The sequence below is a fragment of the Aythya marila genome, assembly GCF_965140915.1.
Source record: "Aythya marila genome assembly, chromosome: 1".
Lineage (NCBI taxonomy): Eukaryota > Metazoa > Chordata > Aves > Anseriformes > Anatidae > Aythya > Aythya marila.
Genome location: NC_139042.1, coordinates 28,639,156 through 28,661,374, shown reverse-complemented (window position 1 = coordinate 28,661,374; position 22,219 = coordinate 28,639,156). Strand labels below are relative to the sequence as shown.

Sequence of the window (22,219 nt, the reverse complement as noted above, 5' to 3'; positions counted from 1 at the left end):
GAGCGCTGCCCCAGCCCCGCTGCATCACGTGACGCGCCCTCCCCTCCCCTCCCCGCTCCCCCTCCATCTTGTCCGCTCAGCCCGGGGGGCGGCGCCCCCGCGGCTCCTCCTCGCCCTCCCCCGCTCTCCCGGAGGGGGCTCCCCGGCTCTAACGTGTGATTAAAGCTGATGTTTTATATCCGTGTGCGGCTCCCTGTGTGTTTGTGCCTGCGGGGCGGGAGGGAGGTTGGGGAGGATGCGGGAAAAGGAAGGTTGGCGAACGCCCCCCCTCCCGAGGAGGACCTTTTGTTGCTCGGAGCTGCTGCCAGGAAATGGCTTCCGCTTCTCCTAAATGTTACTTGCTTTCCTGGCCGTGCGCAGGGTCATGAGGCAGCTGGGGCTTCGTGCCATGAGCGAGGAGCTGGCTGATCTGCAGCATGGAGCAGTAGGGTAGAGCCCGCTAGAAGTGTCAGCCTATCTTTGGGGGTAGCCAGTGTCATAAAGCCACAGAACCATTGGGGTTGGAAAGGGCTTCCAAGATCACCTGGTCCAACCATCCCCTACCACCAGTGTCACCACTACACCATGTCCCCAAGCACCACGTCCAGCCTTTCCCTGAACACCCCCAGGGACGGTGACTCCACCACCTCCCTGGGCAACCCGTCCCAGTGCCTGACGGCTCTTTCTGAGCAGAAATGTCTCCTCATTTCCAGCCTGAACCTCCCCTGGCACAACTTGAGGCCATTCCCTCTGGTCCTGTCACTGGTTACCTGTGAGCAGAGGCCGACCCCCAGCTCCCCACCCCTTCCCTTCAGGCAGCTGCAGAGAGCAATGAGGTCTCCCCTGAGCCTCCTCTTCCCCAGACCAACCCCCCCCCAGCTCCCTCAGCCGCTCCTCACAGGCCTTGTGCTCCAGGCCCTTCATTAGCTTCGTAGCCCTGCTCTGGACACGCTCCAGGGCCTTGATGCCCTTCTTGTAGCAAGGGGCCCAAAGCTGAACACAGCACTCGAGGTGCGGCCTCACCAGGGCAGAGTACAGGGGGACGATCTCCTCCATGGTCCTGCTGACTACACTATTGCTGACACAAGCCAGGATGCTGTTGGCCTTCTTGGCCACCTGGGCACACTGCCAGCTCATGTTCAGGCGAGCTTCAATCAGCACCCCCATGTCCTTTTCCTCTGCAGGAATTTAGGACAAAGCTGTTTGAAGAAAAAATAGAAAACTCAGTGTCACTACCCACGGAGTTCAATCCGGATGGGTTGCTATGAGAGGGAATCAGCGATGTTGAAGAAATTCTGCCCTGGAATATGAGGCAAAGAAGGCCCAGCGGTAGGTCCAGGGCAAAAAGAGATTTTCCCTGCCAAGTTTCTGCTTACTGCACTGCTGAGTGGCCACTTCAGCTGGCCTCAGGAAGACTGCTGAATAGCTTGTGCAACAGCTCGAGCTACAAAAATGGAAAGCACAAATAAGACGTTATGTGGAAAAGTGTAGTGAGAGCCTCCAAGGGAAGAGGCAGAAGGGGAACTGCAACTGAAAACCCAAACATACACCAATGGTTTCCCTTTTGCCAGAGAAATAGCAGTGCATATCTGCTCATGCAGTGCAGAAATGCAGTGCATTGCATTTCTGCTCCTGTTGGTGGCTCTGGAAACAAATCATCTGTTTAGAATAGGTGCCTTCCCTGACACTGCTAGGAAGTGGTGAGAAGGTGGAGCTGTGTAAACAGAGCTTTGATCCTATTTAGTACTGTATCAAAGACCCGCTTATTTATACTATATGGAAACCCAGTTGTTTAAACATTTACTGATACACATCCCCCAGTCAAAGTTTTTATTCACATGGGTTTAGGTTTCTTGTCATTAGTTATTGCTAACGTCAGCAGGTAGATTAAGTCCATAAACACCTCACAGTAGTTGCAGTTAGTTTATACCATGTCTGAGCTTTACAGCTAAAAAAAGTGCTCTGAGTGGAGCAGAAGTCACTGTATAACCTAGTGAATGCTACTTACTAGTCTTTGTTCTTTTTCTTTCTTCAACGCTTTTTATAGAAGCCAACAATAGGAAAAAAAGTCTTCTCTCTTTTTTTTTTTTTTTTTTTTTTTCTAGAAGGAAAAGGGATATGAAATCTTATATCCTTCTTGGAAAAGTTGTGACAGACTGGAAATGTTACGAAAGCACTAAATAGCTCAACCAGGCAAAGTGCTTTCCAGAGACTTTTTATTATTATTTTGTAGCAATTACTGCTTATCACAACGTACTGCCAATGTAACTCATTGCTGACTTGGATGAGTTCGCTCAGATGCCGGTATCTCTCTTGCACTGACCATCTCAACCTCCGTCTCACGAAGTTGACAGCAGATGACTAGGCAGATGTCATCGCAGATGACTATGAAGTCCTTTTCTCAAGTGACAAAACTCAAAGCATTGGAGATACAAAACAATAGCGTGGCATTGAATTACACCCTAAACCGTAATGTAACTCGAATCAGCAGATTCATTCTGAGGTGCACATTGTTGAAACGGGATCTCAAAGTGCCGTAGTCATAGATAAATTCAGGTTTAGTAGAATTTATAACCTTTTGTCAGTTTTAGATGAAAATGCCTGCCTGCATCTGCAGCTCTGTAAGCGACCACAGTGAGGAGAGTGATGCTGGCAGCTGTCAATGACCTGTTAAAGGATGCTGAAAGAAAGTTTCAGAATGCTTTTCTCCTCTTTGTTCAGCGTTATGCTTTCCACCCCTGGCTTAGCTGCTTTCATTCAGATGCAGAGTCCTAGCACATGGTGCCAGCTGATAGAAAAACAATCTGGAGCTGGATATCCCCTATGCACAGCTGGCGCCTTATTCCACTCTGTTCTGCAGACCTCACCATCAGCTTTTTCTAGATGTGAAAGCATAGGCTCACTAAACACACCTACAGCTGTTCAGCAAAATCCGTTTTGAAGCGATCCTGCCACGGCAGGCTGCCAAAGGAGGTCCTCTCCTGATCCAAGCAGGGATCTCCAGCCCTGGAGGTTTGGCAGCAGCTGTTTGATGCCTCTGGGGATGGGCTGTCCACTGCGAGATGTGCGAGCTAACAGTGACACTCCGTGGAGAGCCAGATGCAATGCAAGAGAGCTGTAATTTTGGCTTCCTGTAGTATTAACAGATTCAGGAGAGATATTACCTATAGTATACCTACTGCAAGTAAGTAGGCGGTGTGGTTATGCAGCACTAGATATCCTGTGTAGGGCTGCCTCAACAGCAACTGAGGAAATACTAAAAAATAAAATAAAATACGGACGGAGGAGCAAACACTATAATATGTGAAAGGATGGAGTAAGAGCTTCGTATTTTTGTAAGCGTACCTATTTTTGCTATTTTTTTTTTGTTTGTTTACACATAGAAACACTAAGAATAATGGAAGAGTTGAGATTCAGGCACTTCAAGATAGAGTTATAGATAGAGTTTTAACTATTTTTTAAGGTGAAGACTGCAAGTATGCAGCACACAGCATGAAATGCACGACCTGATCTGAGATAGAGGAAGGGCTAATAGATGGTGTCAGAAAGGGGAGTGAGAGCATTAGGATAGGCGAGAAAGCTGAAGAAACTCAGTCTTGAATCACCCTGAGGAGACAGATCTGAGGTGTTAAGGGTCAAGGAGGAAGAGATTGGTGAGTTTAAGAGGTAAGAAGAAGGACCTGGAATGAGAGTCACAGTGGTACAGACAGAAAAGTGCAGCCCTGTGCCAATTTATGGAGGAAGAAGGCAGCTGGGGATGGTCTGTGAAGGGGGCAGCCCCATCGCAGCAGCACTCATGGGCTGGAGAAACACCAGCCAGTGCTGAGCAAGGAAACCCAAATTTTTGGGGATGTGCTGGGTTTTGGGGCCAGGAGAGATTTCAGCTGAGGTAGGAGCAACTCTCCCAAATGCTTGATGGGCATGTGAAGGGCAGGTGCTCAATGTCTGCTGTGAACTTTATCGCGTGAATCTTGTCACCAAACTTTTGGAAGTAGGTCAACGACTTTGGGAAGCCATATGTCGTGAAGAAACATCACCACAGGCTTTCCTCCAGCCTGTCAAAGCCTGAGGCTGCGTTGCAGTGCTCTTGGTGTGCTGTCAGCCAGCTTTTGAGCCTCTGGGACCCTGGCTCAGGAAGAGGCACCTTGGCTTCGGCTGCTGGTTCGTGCAGCTACCCATCAACACTGATTTTCAACACCTCAGGTTTGGAGATGGAGGCACAGTCTGCTTTTGCTGGGCTGAGATCCTCTTGTCTATGCATGTCTACATCTTGGCACGAAGGTTACCTGGACAGCCATGCTGAGGGCATCTTCGTCTAGCCCTGAAGCGAGGTGGTCTCCAGAGGGAACCATCAGCAAGGCGAGACCATTTGTTCTGCCCACACAAGAGGTAGCTGCAGTGAGGGCTGCCCTCTCCTCAGAGCAGAGTTTGTGAATTATTTAGTGTCTCGCCTTTCTGCTCCAGCAACAGGACCTCTCGGCGCTCATCTCGTCTGCTTTGACTTTCTTTTCTCCCAGCCTTTCTTGCACAAAACTGCACTTGCCCCCATGTATTATTTACTGGAAGATTATGCTCTCATAACGTAGCTGTGGGTGGAACAGACTCTGCAAGGATCTTCTGCACCCCGTCTCTGGAACAATTGGCAGGGGGAAAGAAAACAGACTACAGTTCAATACCAGGGGTATGAAAACGTAAAAAAAAAATTAAAAAATAGAGTTCCCTCTATCTCTCTATTTGCCCACGAATTAATCTGCTCTCTGTCACACAAAACCTAAAAGCAATCCTCAATAAAACTGCACCCGGGTTGCGTTAGTCGCATTCTTTATTCTGCTTTATTTCTTCTTCTTCCTTTTTTTTTTTTTAATATACAGAAGAAGCCTATTTCTGTGGCGTGTTCGAGGGTGATGCAATCAAAGCCCATTGCAACATCTTCCAAATCGCTGTTTGTCGGATGGCAGGATCTCCGCCCTTGATTCCCGTATCTACATCCCAGTTTACTTTAAATAAATCAGTTTTATGAATGAACAACTCAAGCCTCGGAGAAGATCAGCAGCGAAGGCAGGAGGAGCGGGGCAGGTTCAAGGGGCAGCCCGCTGGACCCACTGGGGTTTCGTGATGGGTTTCACACAATACCCATCACGAGGACCTTACAGCCCCGTGCGATGCGGGGAGGAAGGCAGCGAAAGCCGATGCTGGATCGGATTTGTGCAAGCCCAAGACTGAAAACCCGTCGGTGCTGCCCACACCCTTGAGCTGTGATTCAGCAAATTCCCGGAGCAACCCCGTGCTTGAAACCCGGTTTCCTCCTGCCCGGCCGGGGGTGGATTTCCCCTCCAGAAGCCAATGAACAAAAGCCCGTGTCTTTCTGGCGGCGATGCGGAGGAAACAACGTGTCCCGCTGCCTCCCCACCTCTTCCTGCACCGCGCCGAGGCCCTTGCTGAGAGCTGCGGGTGGCGATGGAGCCTGGGAGGCAGCAGGCGCCTGGCTCTGCTCCACACCTCCAAAATAAGAGCTCTGCCTCGTCCTAGCTGCCAAGAGGAGAGGAGCAACAAGCTGCCCGAGCCTTTGCTCAGCAAACGTAAGCAAAGCACAACCGAGTGCTCTGTTATTGACTGATATTACCCAGGAAGTACCCTTTTTATTTCCTATTTCATTTTATTTTTTTATTTTTTTCCTTGTTGTTTGCAGCAGGATCTCGATGGGGAAGCTGATCTCCAAAGGCCGGCGCAGGAGAGAAGCACGGGTGGTCATGCTGGGGCTCGACCTCGCCGGCAAATCCACCCTCCTCTACAGGCTGAAGAGCAGCCGGGCGATGGAGACGTGCCCCACCGTGGGCTTCAACGTGGAGTCCCTGCGGACGCCCTGTGGCCTGCCCTTCACCCTCTGGGACGTCGGGGGACAAAGCAGCCTCCGGGCCAGCTGGCCCCACTACCTGGAGGACACCAACATCCTCCTCTTCGTGCTGGACAGCACGGACACGGCCCGGCTTCCTGAAGCTTTGGAGGCTCTGGAGGAAGCCCTGGACCACCCCAGCCTGGCCGGTGTCCCCGTCCTCCTCCTGGCCAACAAGCAGGAGGTGCCCGGGGCGATGGCTCCTGCCGAGCTGGGGCAGCGGCTGCAGCGGGGGCGGCTGATGGGGCACCCGTGGGTGCTGCGGGGCTGCAGTGCCCTCACCGGGCAGGGCTTGCAGGAGGCTCTGGGGGTCCTGGGTGAGCTGCTGAGGGGCGCGGGGCAGCGCTGCACATCCCTTGTTGGGCCAGCAGAGAGGAGGCAAGCCCTCGGGTGAGCCCGAGGTGGAGCCAGCAGGATGCCAGGCTCTGGGCGCCCCCTGAAAGGAGCAGACCTGCAGCTGGCACACGTCGCGCTGAGAAACACCCAGCAGGAGCATTTTGGGATCCGTCTCTCAGATGCTCGCCACCTGCATGTTTGGCAGGGAAGCCCACGAGGGATTTTTATCTTTCCTCCCAGCCCTGATGCAGCTATCCTGATGGAGCAGGACTTCCAACAGCGGCCTCAGTGCAGCACCCACAGGTGTAACCTTCAAACCATGGAAATGAGACAGGATGAGACGTTGTGATGCTGTTCCAGGATGTGTACTTACTAATTCCTTGTCTTTCTTTCCCATTCCTTATTTTTATTGAATACCGTTTGCAGGAAAATGGTGCCTAACTTCCCTCGTGTTCTCTTTAAATATAAGGAAGTCAAACCCAAGTTCTAGGTGCGTGGAAACACAACCTCTGAATATCCTCGCGGTGGTCGAGGGGAAGCCCCCCTCTCAGATGGTTTGAAATCAGGTGAAACCACTCTGCAGGCGGTGGCCCAGCGTGGGCAGGCTGATAGCCAAAGGGCTCTCCATGCTCACCCTGCTCCAGGCAGCCAAAATTCCCAGCCCTGGAAGCTCACAGCAGGGCCAAGGTCCCAGTGGGGTCTGTGTCTGATCACACTGAGCCTGCTGGAGGAAGGACCTATGAAATGTGTGCCTGGAGGGTGCCCCACACCCAAAATTCTCTTAATTAGGGTTAAAGTTAAGAGGCTTAGTGGTAGACCCTACTCCACGATGCAATGAATGAAAGCGGTGGGGCAAGGAGATCGAGAGAGGATACCACATTTACAGTCAGCAGCAGTCGGCTGCTTTCGGGAAGGAACTTATTCAGCCCAGAATCACCAAAGAAAAATGCACAAAGAAGCCTTCTGCTCTTCATACCAGTGCATTTCATGGCTCTTAAGGCATTAACCATCCAGCTGCCTCTGGTGCTGTGATTAGCCTCACTTCGTAGCAGGCAGCAGCCGGGACACAGGGCCTGTCTAAACTCCTGAAGGAGCAGGGCACAACAAACCACTCAGGGGAAGGTCTCAATAAAAGATGTCCTTCCAAGTGAGTCACAATTTGTAGCTGTGTTAATACATAAAATATAATAACTGTTATATGTGATAAAAGAGTGCTCCAGTGTTGGTCTGGCCGGAGTGATCATGAGTAGCCGTAAGTAGCACTGAACTGTAAAAACCTCTATCACAAACCTGTGTGTATGACAAGGAGGATAAAATCATGTCTTTAAATACTTTTGTATTTAAATACTTGTGTATTTGTGGCTAATATAAGCGCACTGATCTGCCTCCGGCTTGGAGGTGGCCGCCATTGACTTCTAACACGTTTCCCAAGCACTTGTTGTGTTCTTGACTGTCGGAACCAGATGAAGAGGTTTTTGTAAGGCAAAAACATGCACTTGTATTGAGATGGAGATGAACGATCCCAGGTTATCCGTGCAGCCCCATCTCCAGTGCATGGAGAGGACGAATCTTCTCAGGGGCCCCTCCGGCCACGTGGAGCAGCGGGCCTGGAGGTGCAACACAACAATCCGATTGCTGTGTCAAAAGTGACTCCTCATTCAGTCTGCTGGTGTTTTGGTCACACATCTCACATGGTACCAAACAGAGTATCGATCATTAGGGGCTGGGATCTGCAATATTAAACTCAGCATGTGTCGAAGAGTTGTCGTGCTGCTGCTTTACTCTTAGCTGGCTCTTGGTGCGTGCATTTGACTCTCCAAAACTGTCTGCTGGTGGTTAAAAAAAGGCTCTGAAGCCTTCCTATTCCCCCAGGAGTGTTTTTTTTTGTCCCTTTCAAGACACAAAGGGGGCAGCAAATAGAGGTGACCACGAGCCTTTGGTAGAGCTCAGCAATTACACATCAAACTATCAAAGTGGGAAGTGGTGAAGGAGGGGTTCTCGTGGCAGGGCCCGAAGCAGATTTAGGCAACATCCCCGTTCCCGACAGCGTCCTCACGTCCCTTGAAGGAGGGGTTTGGCACAAGGCTCCATCCCGTGGGGCAGCATGTGACTGCCTGCCCTTGCTTTCTGCAAGCAGGCGTTGCTCGGCTCTCGGTCACGTTGCCCCGCTCGCTCACGCCCTTGTTGGAGCCTGACGAAATGATGCTGGGCCACGCTGCTCCAAACAGCAGCACAGAGTTCACTTCTAATTATCCTCTCTTTCCTCCCGTGTTGCAAAGCAACTGAAAACAAGCAAATCTACCCACTCCTGCCCTGTCCTAATCCAATGCTCACACAACAGCAAGCACCAAATACTTCAAATCTGGTGGCTAAGAACTTCTGGTCAGAAGTGGCCAAGTCATAGGATAGCAAGGTTTGGGAGACCTTCAGAGACCTTCTGGTACATACTGAAGCTTACAAGCGACTTCAGTTAACCAAAATTCATAATTGTGCATCCATCTGCTCCACTGAGACAAACCGTACTGGTGAGTGTGGTGGTCAATGGCTGGTGGCCGATGGCTCCGTGTCCGGGTGGGGGCCAGTGACGAGTGGTGTCCCTGTATCGCAGACATTGCTGCTCACTGAGAGCAGCCCTGAGGAGAGGGATTTGGGGTCGTGGTGGCCAAAAAGCCGGGCAGCAGCCAGCAGTGCGGGCAGCAGGGCAGGGAGGGGATTGTGCCCCTCTGCTCTGCCCTCGTGAGGCCCCACCTGGAGTGCTGCGTCCAGGGAGGGTGTGGGGCTGGGAGAGCGGGGCCAGAGGAGGGCCATGAGGGTGGGCAGGGGCTGGAGCAGCTCTCCTGGGAAGGCTGAGGGGGCTGGGGGTGTGCGGCCTGGGGAACAGAAGGCTCTGGGAGACCTCACTGCAGTCTTTCAATACTTGAAGGAAGCTTACAAAAAGATGGAGAGTGACTCTTTGCTCAATCAGATAATGACAGGACAAGGGGGAATGGTTTTAAAGTAAAAGAAGGGAGATCTTAGACATTAGGAGGAAATTCTTCCCTCAGAGGGTGGTGAGGCCCTGGCACAGGCTGCCCAGAGAAGCTGTGGCTGCCCCATCCCTGGAGGTGCTCAAGGCCAGGCTGGATGGGGCTTTGGGCAACCTGGGCTGGTGGGAGGTGTCCTTTCCTTTATTTTTTCATTTTTAAATATATATTTTTCCAGATACAACACAGAAGGATAGATTGGGAAAAAAAAAGAAGTTAGAAAATGGGTTACATAATACAGTGAAATGGCATTGCTATCACTTCAATATGCCTAGCAGCTGTATATTAGTTTCCTCCTCTTAAATAAACCCTGAAATATCACCTATAAAGATTCACCACATGTAACTCACTGAGATGAACAGGGGGTGAAACCACATGTGCCACCACCTCTTGAAAATGCTAACACCGCTGCCAAGTGGCATTGAAAACAGCCGTGCAACTGCGATCACTGCAAACGACAACTATGGTTAAAAACACTCTGGCATTTACAAGGATTAATTAATTGGCTCTCCTCTAATCTTCTTCCTGATGCCTGATCATGGCATTTAAGCCATGATCGACCTCTTGTCTGATAATTGCTATGAGAAATAACTTCCCTGAAGTTCACACGGCTGATGAACTATTCTTAAATTCACGTTTTTTTTTATAACCAAAGCACCGTCATGCCAGGGTCACGAAGCCACCAGTTTCTGCAGTGAGAGGACAAAGCCGTACAGTCCCAAGCCAAGTTTCATAATGGGGGAAAATCTCTTTGGAAAGACCAAACGGGAGGTTTCCTCGGGAAGAAAAACACCACCCCAGGGCAGGCCGGGACCCTCACGTCCCAAGCAGGAGCAGGTCTAACAGCCACGGCATTGCTTTGAGAGCATTTTTCTGTCATGTACCACTTCTTCCCAGCCAACAGACTGACTCAAGGGCTTGTTCTGCTCATGGAGAAAGATACACGCTTCGCAACTCGTCGTTTTCATTGCCTTCAGGAGCAAATGTTGCCTATATCACAAGCTTTGTCCGTGTATTGCAGACATTGCTGCTCTCCATGAGCTCCCTGCTTGAGCAGCACCAGGGATGGATTTGCAGAGAAAGCCAGGCTTGGGAAAGCAAAACGGACCTGAGGTAGAGAGCAGAAATAATGAGACCAAAGACCTTGAAAATGGAGGAGAAACCAGATGGCAAAAGCTGGTGAAAGGATGGACTTGGTCGTGATGCTCCCCATCAGGCAATCTGCAGAAGGGGTCCCAGCATCCAGTGACTGGGAAACCCATCAGATCTCACAAAAAAAACATTCAAGGGTGGAGGAGGAGAGCAGCACTGCGACTAGTTGGAAGGGTTGAGCATTCACAAAAGTGGAGAAAGCATCGCTCCCTGGTTTGGGTGGGAGAAGGTCAACAGGGAAGCAAAATGTGTCTGATATTCCTGTTTCTGCAAGACAAGGTGGGACCCATCCCAGAACCAGAGAATGGCTGAGGTCCAAAGGGACCTCTGGAGGACATCTGGTCCAACCCCTGCTCGAGCAGGGTGCCCAGGTCCATGCCACGACCCCAGGACCATCACCAGCAAAGAGCAGATTTGGGGCTGCAAGCATGGGTCCTGAGCCTCCAGAGCTGCCCTGAAAGAGATGGGGACAACGTCTACGGTGCCACCAAGCTCTTCAAGACACCTCTGGGGGCTGTGGATGTGTCACCAGAGCCTTGAACGGTTGCCATCGTCTTCTTCATAGCAAATTTATCCTAATTAAATGATTGCTATTCAATTTTGGTGGTGGAAGTTCATGGAGCTCATTGCTGTCTCCTTGAAGGTGATGGGCCCCAGGAAAGAAAACGCCCTCAAGGGAAGGGCCTCCAAGAACATACTTGGTGTGGGGTTCGGGACTGCATATAGTGCAAGTACTGCTATAAAAGCAACATCAACCTTTTAAGAATGAAAAAGTGATAAAGGAATAAAATAAATAATACATCCAGAAGAAAAAACACACCCCAAAACCCTAAAACCCAAGGGCAGTGCAGGAAAGCTCAGCTGTGAAACAACAGCGACGGAAACAGGCTGCCTCGTTGAAGGTATCAACGATGGAGTCAAGGAAATGAAGAAGTCCACGTGTTTTGGTTTTGTCCCATCCTGCCTGGATTCCAGTTTATTTATACACAGTCTGTGATTTTGATTTTTAAACCAGATCAGGTTGCCCAAAACTCCATCCAACCCTTCCTTTCAACTCCAGGTTTGAGAAGGTAAAGAGGTTTAGGGGAGGACGTGGCTCCTGTGGGAGTTTGTTCTTTACCCAGCTGGTGGGAAAGATGCTTTCCAGCAGAGCTGGCGGTGCTGGAAAGCCGGAGATGTCCCCCAGGAGCTGTGCTGATAACTACCACGATCCCTGCAGGGCCATGGTGAGGCTGATGAACCTTCAGGCAAGCTCCGGGCTCTTTATAAGGTGGTGTCTTGGTGCTGGGGCCCTGCACTGCACCACAGGGAGCTCCAGAGCAAGGACATCAGCAGCAAGTGTCAGGTTTGGGAAGCAACCCACAGGTTTATGCCAAGAATAAACCCAGAATTTAACAACCTTCGGTTTTGAAGCCTGTAGGATTTGCATTTTCAGATTTTTCTCTCCCATCGTTAAGTACCATATAGCTTTTTTTTTTTTTTTTCCTTTACATTATCATCAAAAATGCAACTGGTTAAGGGAGAGGAACTCCTGCAGTATTTCAAGAGCTCAGAAGTTGGCTAAAATACCAAATAGAGCTAAAGGTGTGAAAACTGCAAGGAGAGATTTCTCCCCTTTCCATCAGTTTTCATAGTACGAGTGCAGATCTGGGGCTGAGCTCTCCCCAAAACTCCTCCCTGGGTACCGATAGCCCTGCAAAACAGCACACGCGGACGTTTGGGCTCATGCTGCTGTCAGCAAGGTCCAACCTGAAACCACGTTGGCTCATTTCATCGGGGCCATGGCATGTGGAGATTACTGGGGCTGAGGGATAAAGGAACTGGAAGACCACTTTTTTTTTTCCTCTTTTTTTTTTTTTTTTAAATATATTGACAAAAACAATATATTGACAAGCACCTCCAATATTTGGAGGTGCTTGATGTAAACTTGAGAATTTGACAAGCCCTCCAAGGACTCCCCCAACACAAATTCATGCCCTGAGATGCCCCAAACAACAAACCCAAGGGCACAGGGGCTGCTCCTGGAGAACTAATTCTGAATACTTGTTTCACGGTGACAGGGACGGGGCCAGACCTCACTGTGGTTTATAACACTGTAACATATGTAATATATAAATACACAGCACTTCACTCCTCCTTCACATACAGGTAATTTATATGGGGATCATCGGGACTGACGGATGAAGGCAGAGAGCTGTAAAGACGAACTTTTCTTTAGCCTTCAGTTTAAAACACAAAACTGATGATGTTCTGAAGTATGATGCACAATGCTGCAATGTCCCTAACGCTTTTTAAAACTCAGGTAGGAAAAAAAAACCACCCTACGATCCTCTGTCAACATGTAGGCTGCTCAGGAAGGATTTAGGACAGGGCAGCATCAATGTTAAGCCAAAATTGTGAAAATGGAAGCGTTTGGTCCCAGCTGCTCCAGCTCCTGAATTCTCATTTGTTTTCTATTTTCCCCCCTTTTCTTCTTGAAAAGTGCTTTCTAATGGTTTGATTTGTTGTCCTACATGTCTGAACAGAAGTGAAACTGGGCAACTCATCTACGTTCACCCACTGGGCAATGCAGATCCAATCTCCAACCCACTCCAATGGAACCCCAAAGAGGTCAGGGACACTGCCATCCATCCGTCCTGCCACGGAGAGCCACGGGGACGTCAGCCTCCGGCCTAGGGCTGGTCTTGGTGCAGACCAAGGAGCAGTGCCCACCTGATTATAAAACCAGTGTGGTATCAGCAGCTAGAGCCCAGCACCGGGACCTGGAAAACATTTCTGGAGCTCCCTGATGCCATGGTGCACTCCACGCCTCTACCAGAAGTCACTCTTTCCCGTATAGCTGTGCAGAATGGCTGCAGCCCACTTACCACGGCCTCCCGTACACGTTTGGGAAACATTTCCCTAAAAGAAACATATAAAACTCTGTAGTAGAACAGTACCCAGCGTTTCAGAGATGACTGCGTTAGCTTACTTTATTCATTCTTGTAACATAGGTCAAACTTTGAGGCGGAGTTCTGCTAACTAAAATCTAGTCAAAGACAAAAACCCCTAAGTCGAGATCGGTGAAGACTAAGCAGTTTCATAATTTTCAAAATAAGTTCTTGAATTTTTTTTAATAGTATTTGATAGCAGCTTTTTATTGGTTACAAAACCTAAGCCCATATACAAAATTAGGAACACATTTAGATGCCTCTTTGAAAGAACGTTTTAGTCTATTTTAACTGATAGTTTAAAAAAATAATAAAAACAATGCAATTTTAAACACTGTTCTGAAAACGTAAAAGTGCAGCAATATACTTTGTTTCCTTTATTAACTATGAAATGGTGCAATCCCAATCAAAAGCTGATAAGGTCACAACAGAAAGAACTGAGCGAACGCTCTGTCTTGCTTTACCTCAGTTCTCCGATGTTCACTTTTAATGTAATGCATTGAGTGCAAGAAAAAGATCCGATCTTCACAGTAGTGGAAAACTGTTGTTTTAATATCAATTTGTACGTAATCTGCAGGATAGTAGTGAGTGCAGGCTGAACGGGGTAACCGTCATTCTATATGGCATATAGGGAAACTAAATCGAGTCAGGAGGGGAAATATTTGTTCACAATAACACCTGCTGGAACTCTAATTTCACAAGAACTTTGTGACCTTACCTAACTTTGACTTTTTATTGTTTAGTTTTTTTAGCGAACACCACACAGTTTCAAGATTTTAGACTATAGTGTGTGAATAGGATGCAGTTACCATATGAAGCTTCAACTCAACTTTTGGGAAAAGAAAAAAGGCACAATGAACTTCAACTCAATTTTATGTGCACAAGAGTTGAAAAATCTGAGCCACCTTAAAGAGAAATTGATTCTAAAATTTATAAAACCTATAAATAATCAGAGGCCAAACCACTATATTAAAACAGATTATCTAGCAAGTAAAAATCTTGCAGTTTAAACATACGCTTGTATCAAGTTAAGATACAAGACAACTCGCTCTTTAAAGTGGCTCCACCTTGGCAGATATATATTTAATGAATGCACACCTGCTATGCGTTGTTCATCAGTGGAAAAACAGCTGATCCACAAAGCTCTGATGGCATCTGTCCTTATCTTCATCACAGTAAATACAACCCACATCCAATAACTAAATTAGTTTAGATTTTTCTATCCCTTCACATCAATGCATTGGGAAATTACACCCAGTAAACAACAGCAACAAAACCAGTTTGTGTGATAGCTTACAGAATTTCACAAGGATCGATCTCCGCTCCAGCAATACCAAAATCCCTTTGAAAATGACTGGGTCAGGCGATTTTCCGAAAGCAATGACCTCACATACCTCACGTAAAGTTATTTAATGTGCGCTGCACATCGGGTTTATGCTGAATCATGGCAGCTTCCATCCAGCCTCACACATCAACCAGTTTGCATCTTTTGTAATCGTGTGAATAAGATTTGAGACTAATTTCTGAGTTACTCTTCCAATACTCCAAGAATGAAGCTTTTATGACGCTTCTAAGTAGTTGCTGGTTTGTTGCCAACCACATCATCATAAGCACTGGTTACTAAGTAAAAAATAGTTTAAGACTAAATTACAGTAAACATGAAAGCTCCACAGTTTAAACCCAATATAAATCAACCATATCCAATTATCAATTTAAAACAAAATATATTGACTACTGAAAGTTGAAAGCAAGATTCTTTTTTAACTAATACATTTTTGGACAGATTTTTTTTTTTTTCTACAGTCTGGGATTCTTGCTTTCAGCTTAAACAGAAGTTCAAGTCCATAACAGGTTTGTAGCTCAGGTAAAATACCATGCACAGCATTTGATTACTTCAAAACAGCAGGAACACACAGGCTGAAGTGAGTGGTCAAATAGGGCTCGCTGTTCTCAAAAATTAGGTATAATGGCAAAGCTTTACCAGTCCAAATCTACAGTTCTTTCTCCAACCCTGGTTTCTGAGGCAGTTAATGAACACACATCAATTACTGATAGATGAAGTAGTTTTTTTGTTTGCTTTAAACTTAAGTGTTTAATCAATTGCCAAGTGTTTGTTTTTGTTTTTGTTTTTTTTTTAAGTTACTTTTATTTCAGTTTCACCAATGAAATTCATTTGGCTTGCATTTTTTAATCTATTCTTCCACATAAAGTATATGAAAATATGTTTGTGGAGGACGATGATGGAGGCTCAGAGCAAACTGGGCCCCTGTAAAGTCTTCCAAAATGTACGCATCATACCAAAGTGTCTTGATCCACAGCGCACCATTTTCCAAAGAAGCTACTTTTCCGTGGAAAGCCAATGTGCCACCACTATGGAATATTCTTAACAAAACTGCAGATTGCGGTTGTCAGCATGTGGCACCAGGAAAAAGGCAAAAAAAGGTAGTTGGGACTGTTAAAAAGAATTCTGAAACAGTTTAAGAGATCATGCATATGCATTTACAGTCCATGTGATAGTGATGTTTGGCAACTGCAAAGTGACCGATACATGGCTTGCTTTAGAAGCATCAAAACGAAGAGGCATGTGTGTCTTGGAGCCTTTTGTTTCTTCACTTGGTAGCCATCTGGTGGTGCTTCATACTGGTGTGGGACAGAGAAGCTGCACTTTTTTCAACTTAAAAATTAAATTCTTTTGTTTGAAGGTTGGCCGTTGGGTCAAAATTGTAAGTACCTCCTTGAGTGGCTTCAGGAATGAGGCTGGGATCTTCATCGATCTGCGAAATAAAGCAACAAAAATGCATCAGAGGCCGATTCCCAGCACAATCCAGTACACGTAAGCGAGATTCTCAAACGTTCGCCTATTTATTAAGGTATTATTGCAATAAAATTAGATTAGTTTTTTCAATTCAATTCCTCAGCTTTGTTTAAAAAGATCAACACATCAACTCTGTTCTAATACCACTGGGGAAACAGAAAATCAACAGGGCTAGAGACTGGGTTGCTGCTCAGTCAAAGCTGTTGCTATTTTAGCTGTGCAATTTAATTTTCAACGCCAATTTCCAGCACTTCTTCAGTTGGCTGATCACTAGATGTAAATTCCAAAATTAGTTTTGTGCTTTCTCCCATTTATTGCAACACGAAAATTTTTATTAGCAGCTGATAGGAAGACTTGTATAAAGCTTAACAGAATAATTGGCATCTCCTATTAGGATCTGAAGGATTTAGAATAACTCATTTCACAGCAGTTTTACGTAATTCCCGTAAGTGCAATCTGAAATATTTTTAAACCAAAAATACTTTGTGAATACAGAACGAAAGGCATCTGCATCCAACTTTATCCAACTTCCTCAGAGCTGTGAGGATTTAAGCATTCACTGCCTCTAGAAACCAGAAGTACCACTGGCAGTACCCTCAACGTGCACAGCTTCAACCCCTACCTGGTTCAAAGTGTGCGTCATTTTGGAAGCACATAAGAGCCCTTGTGGGGTCTGAAGAGGTTTCTGAGGTCTGTCACTGGAGTAGTGCAGCCTTCAGGACTGACTCACCTCAAATCTTTATGTTTCTTTTTACTTTGGGAGACTTAACACCTAAATTGCAAGGAGGGATGAAGGCATCTGGGGACAGCAACAATTCGCAGGAGGAAGGCTAGGGCATGTCACTACTAAATGAAGATTGAATCCGGTTTCAGAATGCTTTGCAAATGTCTGTGAGTTGCTAAATTAGCACTTCTGCCTTCTGGAGGGGTACTGCAAAGTAATGTTACCGAAGTTTTCATATCTTTAATGCAACAAATAAAAGTCAGGAAGCTATCAGTGCTGGTCCTAAAGTACCTGCCAACTGCCTGTGCACTTCACAGGGCTCACTCAGCGAAGGAGCAGATGGGATTAACAACGAAGGGGTGAATATCTAGTGACCAGCAGCATCTTAGGAGAACACAGAAACTTGAAAGCTCCTGAAGTGACAGAAGGCAGGAATACTCCTGGGCAGTCAAGCTTAACACTACCAAGCAGGCAAACATAACCACTCCTGTCTCCTTAGGGCAATTTGGACTTCATTTCATTATTATTTTTCTTCTTGTTTGTTTGCCTTGGTACTAAACTGACAAGGGTTCATTTTGCCACTTACAGTTACTGCCTCAAAATTTCTTTGTTGTTGTGTTTTACTTCCAATTATGGAATTTGTACGATTCCTAGTTAAGTTTCAGAAACTCCAGGACACGTGCTACCAGTATAAGCAATAATGTGAAGTAAAGTCTCGCTCCCAAGTAAAGGAGGTAAATTCAGCCAATTAGGCACAGACTAAATCCCATCAGTTTATGTAAAAAGTAAATGCACAAAAGGGAGTACTAACCTCAACAAGGGGTATTTTTCCACCCACACCAACCAGACTGTGCTCTTCAGTTAACTACGGAAGTCTCAGAACCGTTATGGAGATTATTAGACACTGCCCACAGAATCATTAAAAGCATAGGGAACTTTGCACAGATCTTAACTTTTGGTGACTAACCTCACAGCTGCCACGATGGGACCATAAATGGAAAATTAGGAAGTCATAAAATGAGAGCTGATATCTGAAGAGTTCAATTTATGAGGCTTGTTAGCCAAAAGAACTGAAGACATCAGTACTGGCAGGCTGCAGAAGTGCAAACACCCTAGAAGGCCTAGAAAAGGCAACCATTAGTCCTCCTCAAATTATTTGCTGAAGTGTTTCTGAGGCACTCAACTCACAAGCAGCCAGCAGCAGGAAGAGCTGGAAACCAAACTGTCAAAATGTCTACTCGGGATGCAAGAAAATATCTGATGGTCTAGATCAATCAGCTGCAGAGAGTTTTCTGGTTTTAATGACTCTTTTCAATGCAGAATCCAGACTGAGCAATTACAGAGCTAAAATACAGTAACCTATCTGAAATTAAGGATCTGCTCCCCCATCTTTAAGATTGATGTATGAGAAAGTAAAGCAGGAGAGCCAGAGAACTGTTTTGACTCTAATCACAAGTAATTACATGTCAATGTACATGTCAATATAACATTAGGTCAGCATCAATCAACGTGTTCAAGTAAAATGAGATCAGTCATCTTAATGTTGCTACAGAAAGTTCTTGGTATCGAGAAACTCTTCAAAGACTTTCAATTAAGGGAAGGTGAACTGAAAAAGGAACAGGAAAATTGACCTCATGGCCAACCTATTATCACAAGAACTGGAACTGAGCAACAGTGGCAACGTACTTACAGTAACAGATAACAACACATACGCTTTTCAATCCTTAGCATACTTACATCATCACCAGAGAAATACTGATCTATGATTTCAAATGCTAGTTTATAAATGTCTTCGTTCTCATGCTGTTGCAAGGCTTCAATTTTCTCTAGCCCTGGATAAAAGGAAAGGGAGAATTTTAAGTTTAAACTAAAGTGAGTAACTAACTACTTTTTGAAGAAAAAAAAAAAAAAGAGAACAAGAAAAACCATGAGAGATTACTACAGAAACATAATAAAAAAGATGGAGCTCAGTTTCCAAGTATTATCTCCACAATAGCTATCTTTGTCTCCAAGATTAAAAAAAAAAAAAAAGGTTGTGAACCTTTGCATGCCATGGAACATCCCATTTTATGAACACAGGACAAGGGAATCTTCTCTCTTTTTAAATAAAATTCTCTGTACTTCTGTGTTTGTCTTTTCAATTTTTTATTATTTTTGTAAGACTTCTGCTGTCTAATATGTAGCTTTTGTCCCAGTCATTGTGCTTTCTGCATATATGAATAAGGAAGTGGTATTATTTGTGTGTTGCATACAATTTTTAAACAATAAGGCAACAAAGTCTCATGCTAAGAGCAGCTTAAAACTATAGTCCCTTTTTCAGACTGGATGTGGTATACACAAGGGAAAAGTTTCCAATACACTAAGTTCTCAAACCTCCATTTAGTGCTACTCTATCAATTAAAATTGTAGGCTGAAACTGGGAAAAAAAACAAGGAAAACTTGGAGAAAACAGGGAGGCTTGTAGCTTGTTAATACTAAGTTTGCAACACTTAGTTAATACTGAGTAAATACTAAGACTGCAATATCCAAAAGCCCGACTCCTCATCCTATTTTGGTCTTACTGGAACTGTGATCCTCACATCTGCTTCCAAAGCAGTAAAATAAAGCAAGAAGTGTGTTTTACCACACAACCAACTAATAACCAAATGAAAAGAAGTACAATTCTCATTTACGTCTAGAAACACCTAAGCTACAGAAGGCTCCTCCACTGACTGCCTCCAACATGACCATCCCCAAAACAAGCTAAACAGGAAAGGCTGTCATTTTTCTCATTGCAAAAGTCTCGCTTGCTTATTTAAATAGCCCATGGTCACAAAAATGCTGTACTAAACATCAACAACAGCCAGGAGACAGAATAAAATTCAGTAAATTAATTTTTTAAAAAGCCTAAAAAGCACTTACCTCCACACTCTTCTATAATTTCAGCTATTGTGCTGGCCTCATCACCAGCCATTATCAGGATGTTTTTCAGACCATCCAGCACCACCTGTACCACTTGAGAATCCTTTACTGAGAGTAGATTGCAGAATGGCGGGATTACGTTTTGCTGTACAAGGTATTCAACCTAAATAATAGGGAAAAAAATCCTTTGAACAAAGCATCCAAAATGCTTTGAGCATTTTGCTTCTTACAAATGGCTGCACGTACAATGTTTTCGGGACAATCTGAAATCCTACTACACGTACCTGATCTTTTCTCCCACTTATTGTCAAATTGCTAATTGCCCAAGCAGCTTCCTTTTGTGTTCCAAAGTCCCCCTGAAGAATAAAATTAATCGCTCATTAAAATCCACATGGAAACATCTGTCAAGCTTATTATTAAAAATCACCGACTCCGCATGTCAGGTTTATAAAAAGAGGATGACAACTCGCATAGCTGGTAGTTTGACTGACCTTAGCCAGCTGGTGTATGATCATAGGGATTAGACCAGCATCTATTACAGCCTGAACTTGTTGTTGGTTTCCTGCTGTGATATTGGAAAGGAACCAAACTGCTTCCTAAAAATGGAAAAAATAAAAAAGCAAAACACTTTTCAAAAACAGCCAACAGATGAAAAAAACAAACTGAAAAAACAACCTCAAAACCTCAACTCATACAATGACCAATCTCTAAACACAGCCTCCAGGCTTCCTCCCCACTAGCACTTCCAGCGCACAACCTTTATTGCACTGTGAAAGCCAAACATGCAGGGGATCAATACAAAACTGATATGATTAACTCACTGGGCCAGATTATTACTTACACAAGGAGTGTTTCCATACAATGGGAGCAATACTGACTTAAACCTTACATCCACTTTGTGCTGCTGGAATCACAGTCCTGTTTTAAAATTTTAATCAGTTTTGCAAAGAATATATAAAAAGGGACTCCTCTAATATTTGACCTGACAGCTCAGTAGTAGCTTTCTGTGCTTCCAGCTCCCATTTTGTTCCTGAAACACGAAGTAGAGCTTACAAAGCTCATTCGAGTTTTCCCATTAATTATCAGACAGGACAGGACTCTCAGTCCTCAGACCTTACTCAGCAGTTATTGCTTTTCCTCAGCATAGATAACATCTAATGGCAGCAACAAATTCATGGTTACAATGGGGAATACTTGTTAAGACAATTCAGAACATTGTAAAAAATCTATACTAAAACCAGATTTTAATAAGCCATCAAAGAGATGATTACAAAGTACTGCAGAAAACAATGGGTTCCATTTTTTCAGGGACATGTACCTGACTTTTATTTGCTCCTCACAACATTTATTAAAACAAAAAACTCAAAGGTGTTTATACACTCCCCTTATACAATAATAGCTCATTTCTTGGCATTCAAAAGCACTGAATCTTAGCATTTCTCGTTCTTTCCTGAGTGCTAGAAGCGCAGGCAGAAACAAATCACAGCAGTTTGAACTGTCAAAGATTAACTTCTTCAGTGCTCTTGGCAGTTGCCAGGCCCTGAAGACACAGATTCCTCTCTAACAGATTTCCCCTCAGTGGTAAGCTAAAATAGGGAAGTCGTGTAAGATAAACAAAAGGCGAGAGAAACAAAAAACCCTTCCTCCTTAACCAGCCCCATCTCTGCAGGGAAAGATGGCATGATGATTAACAAAAATTATTAACAAAAAACACCATCAACTACAGTTCTGGAAAAGAGGTCATTAATCACATTCTTTCCTCTAACTCTCCCTACACCACCCAGTCCTTTGCAGAAGCAAGGTTCCCTCTGTTAAAAGGAAGGAGAGGAAACCCAGGGATAGTTTTCAAAAAAGGGCAGTGATATTCCCTACTCCCTTGAAAGCGAGGACTGGCAATAGAAGAGAAAAAACTCCGCTACGAAAAAGGTGTTACTTCATCAAGCTTCTTTAATTTTGTTGAGTGGAAAAACTGGATCAATCTTACCCATCTCATTGGACTCAACCCAAAGTAACAATCCTTATATATGAAAAACCCCAATGCAAGTTCAGCAATTACTCACTTTGCAAGCAAACTAAAAAAAAAACACTTCCAAGCAAAAACCATCAGGCCTCCCAAAAAACGCTGGGCATCGACACCAATGCGCAGATCCCCCGTATGCCTGGTTGGCTTCAGCCCTAATTAAGCACCAGCCTCAAAGGCTGCATCTCAATACAGAATTGCTGACATCCCAGAGATAACAGCCATAAGAAGTTCTTCTGTAACATGCTGCAGACTACTGTTCTACTTTTTAAGCAACAAGATTAAGTTAGGGAGAAGCAGATCATAATATACCTTGTTTATCTTCTCTTTTGGATGCGTCAGGAGGTTTGGGAAGTAAGACAAAACATCACAATTGAGAACAACTTGTGTCTGTTCATCAGTACCAGTTACTATGTTGCCTACTGCTCTCAGTGCTGCTGTCTGAA

General features: G+C 45.4%; 2 protein-coding genes across 3 annotated transcripts in view; one reads left to right on the top strand and one right to left on the bottom strand.

The window, feature by feature from the left end:
- Positions 1-5,007: 5,007 nt before the first annotated feature.
- ARL11 (ARF like GTPase 11) lies at positions 5,008-7,960 on the top strand. Of its 2 annotated transcripts, none has more exons than XM_082751571.1 (2): positions 5,008-5,558; positions 5,672-7,960. In XM_082751571.1, the coding sequence occupies exon 2, from the start codon at positions 5,679-5,681 to the stop codon at positions 6,264-6,266; it is 588 nt and encodes a 195-aa protein (XP_082607697.1). In that variant the 5' UTR covers positions 5,008-5,558; positions 5,672-5,678; the 3' UTR covers positions 6,267-7,960. The 2 variants fall into 2 exon arrangements, with proteins under 2 accessions (XP_082607697.1, XP_082607696.1); XM_082751570.1 differs by having other exon boundaries at positions 5,669-7,960.
- A 5,377-nt stretch (positions 7,961-13,337) lies between these two features.
- KPNA3 (karyopherin subunit alpha 3) overlaps positions 13,338-22,219 on the bottom strand; it is a 50,487-nt gene continuing 41,605 nt past the window's right edge. Inside the window, exons 12-17 of the mRNA XM_082784630.1 lie at positions 22,086-22,214; positions 20,245-20,349; positions 20,038-20,109; positions 19,754-19,916; positions 18,590-18,684; positions 13,338-16,087 (exon numbers count right to left, since the gene is read on the bottom strand). Of these exons, the coding sequence (XP_082640756.1) occupies positions 15,989-16,087; positions 18,590-18,684; positions 19,754-19,916; positions 20,038-20,109; positions 20,245-20,349; positions 22,086-22,214 (663 nt within the window). The 3' untranslated portion in view covers positions 13,338-15,988. The remainder of the gene's footprint in view (positions 16,088-18,589; positions 18,685-19,753; positions 19,917-20,037; positions 20,110-20,244; positions 20,350-22,085; positions 22,215-22,219) is intronic.

Excerpts from the sequence above, each read along its gene's own strand:
- ARL11 (XM_082751571.1), top strand. The coding sequence starts at position 5,679 with ATGGGGAAGCTGATCTCCAAAGGCCGGCGCAGGAGAGAAGCACGGGTG.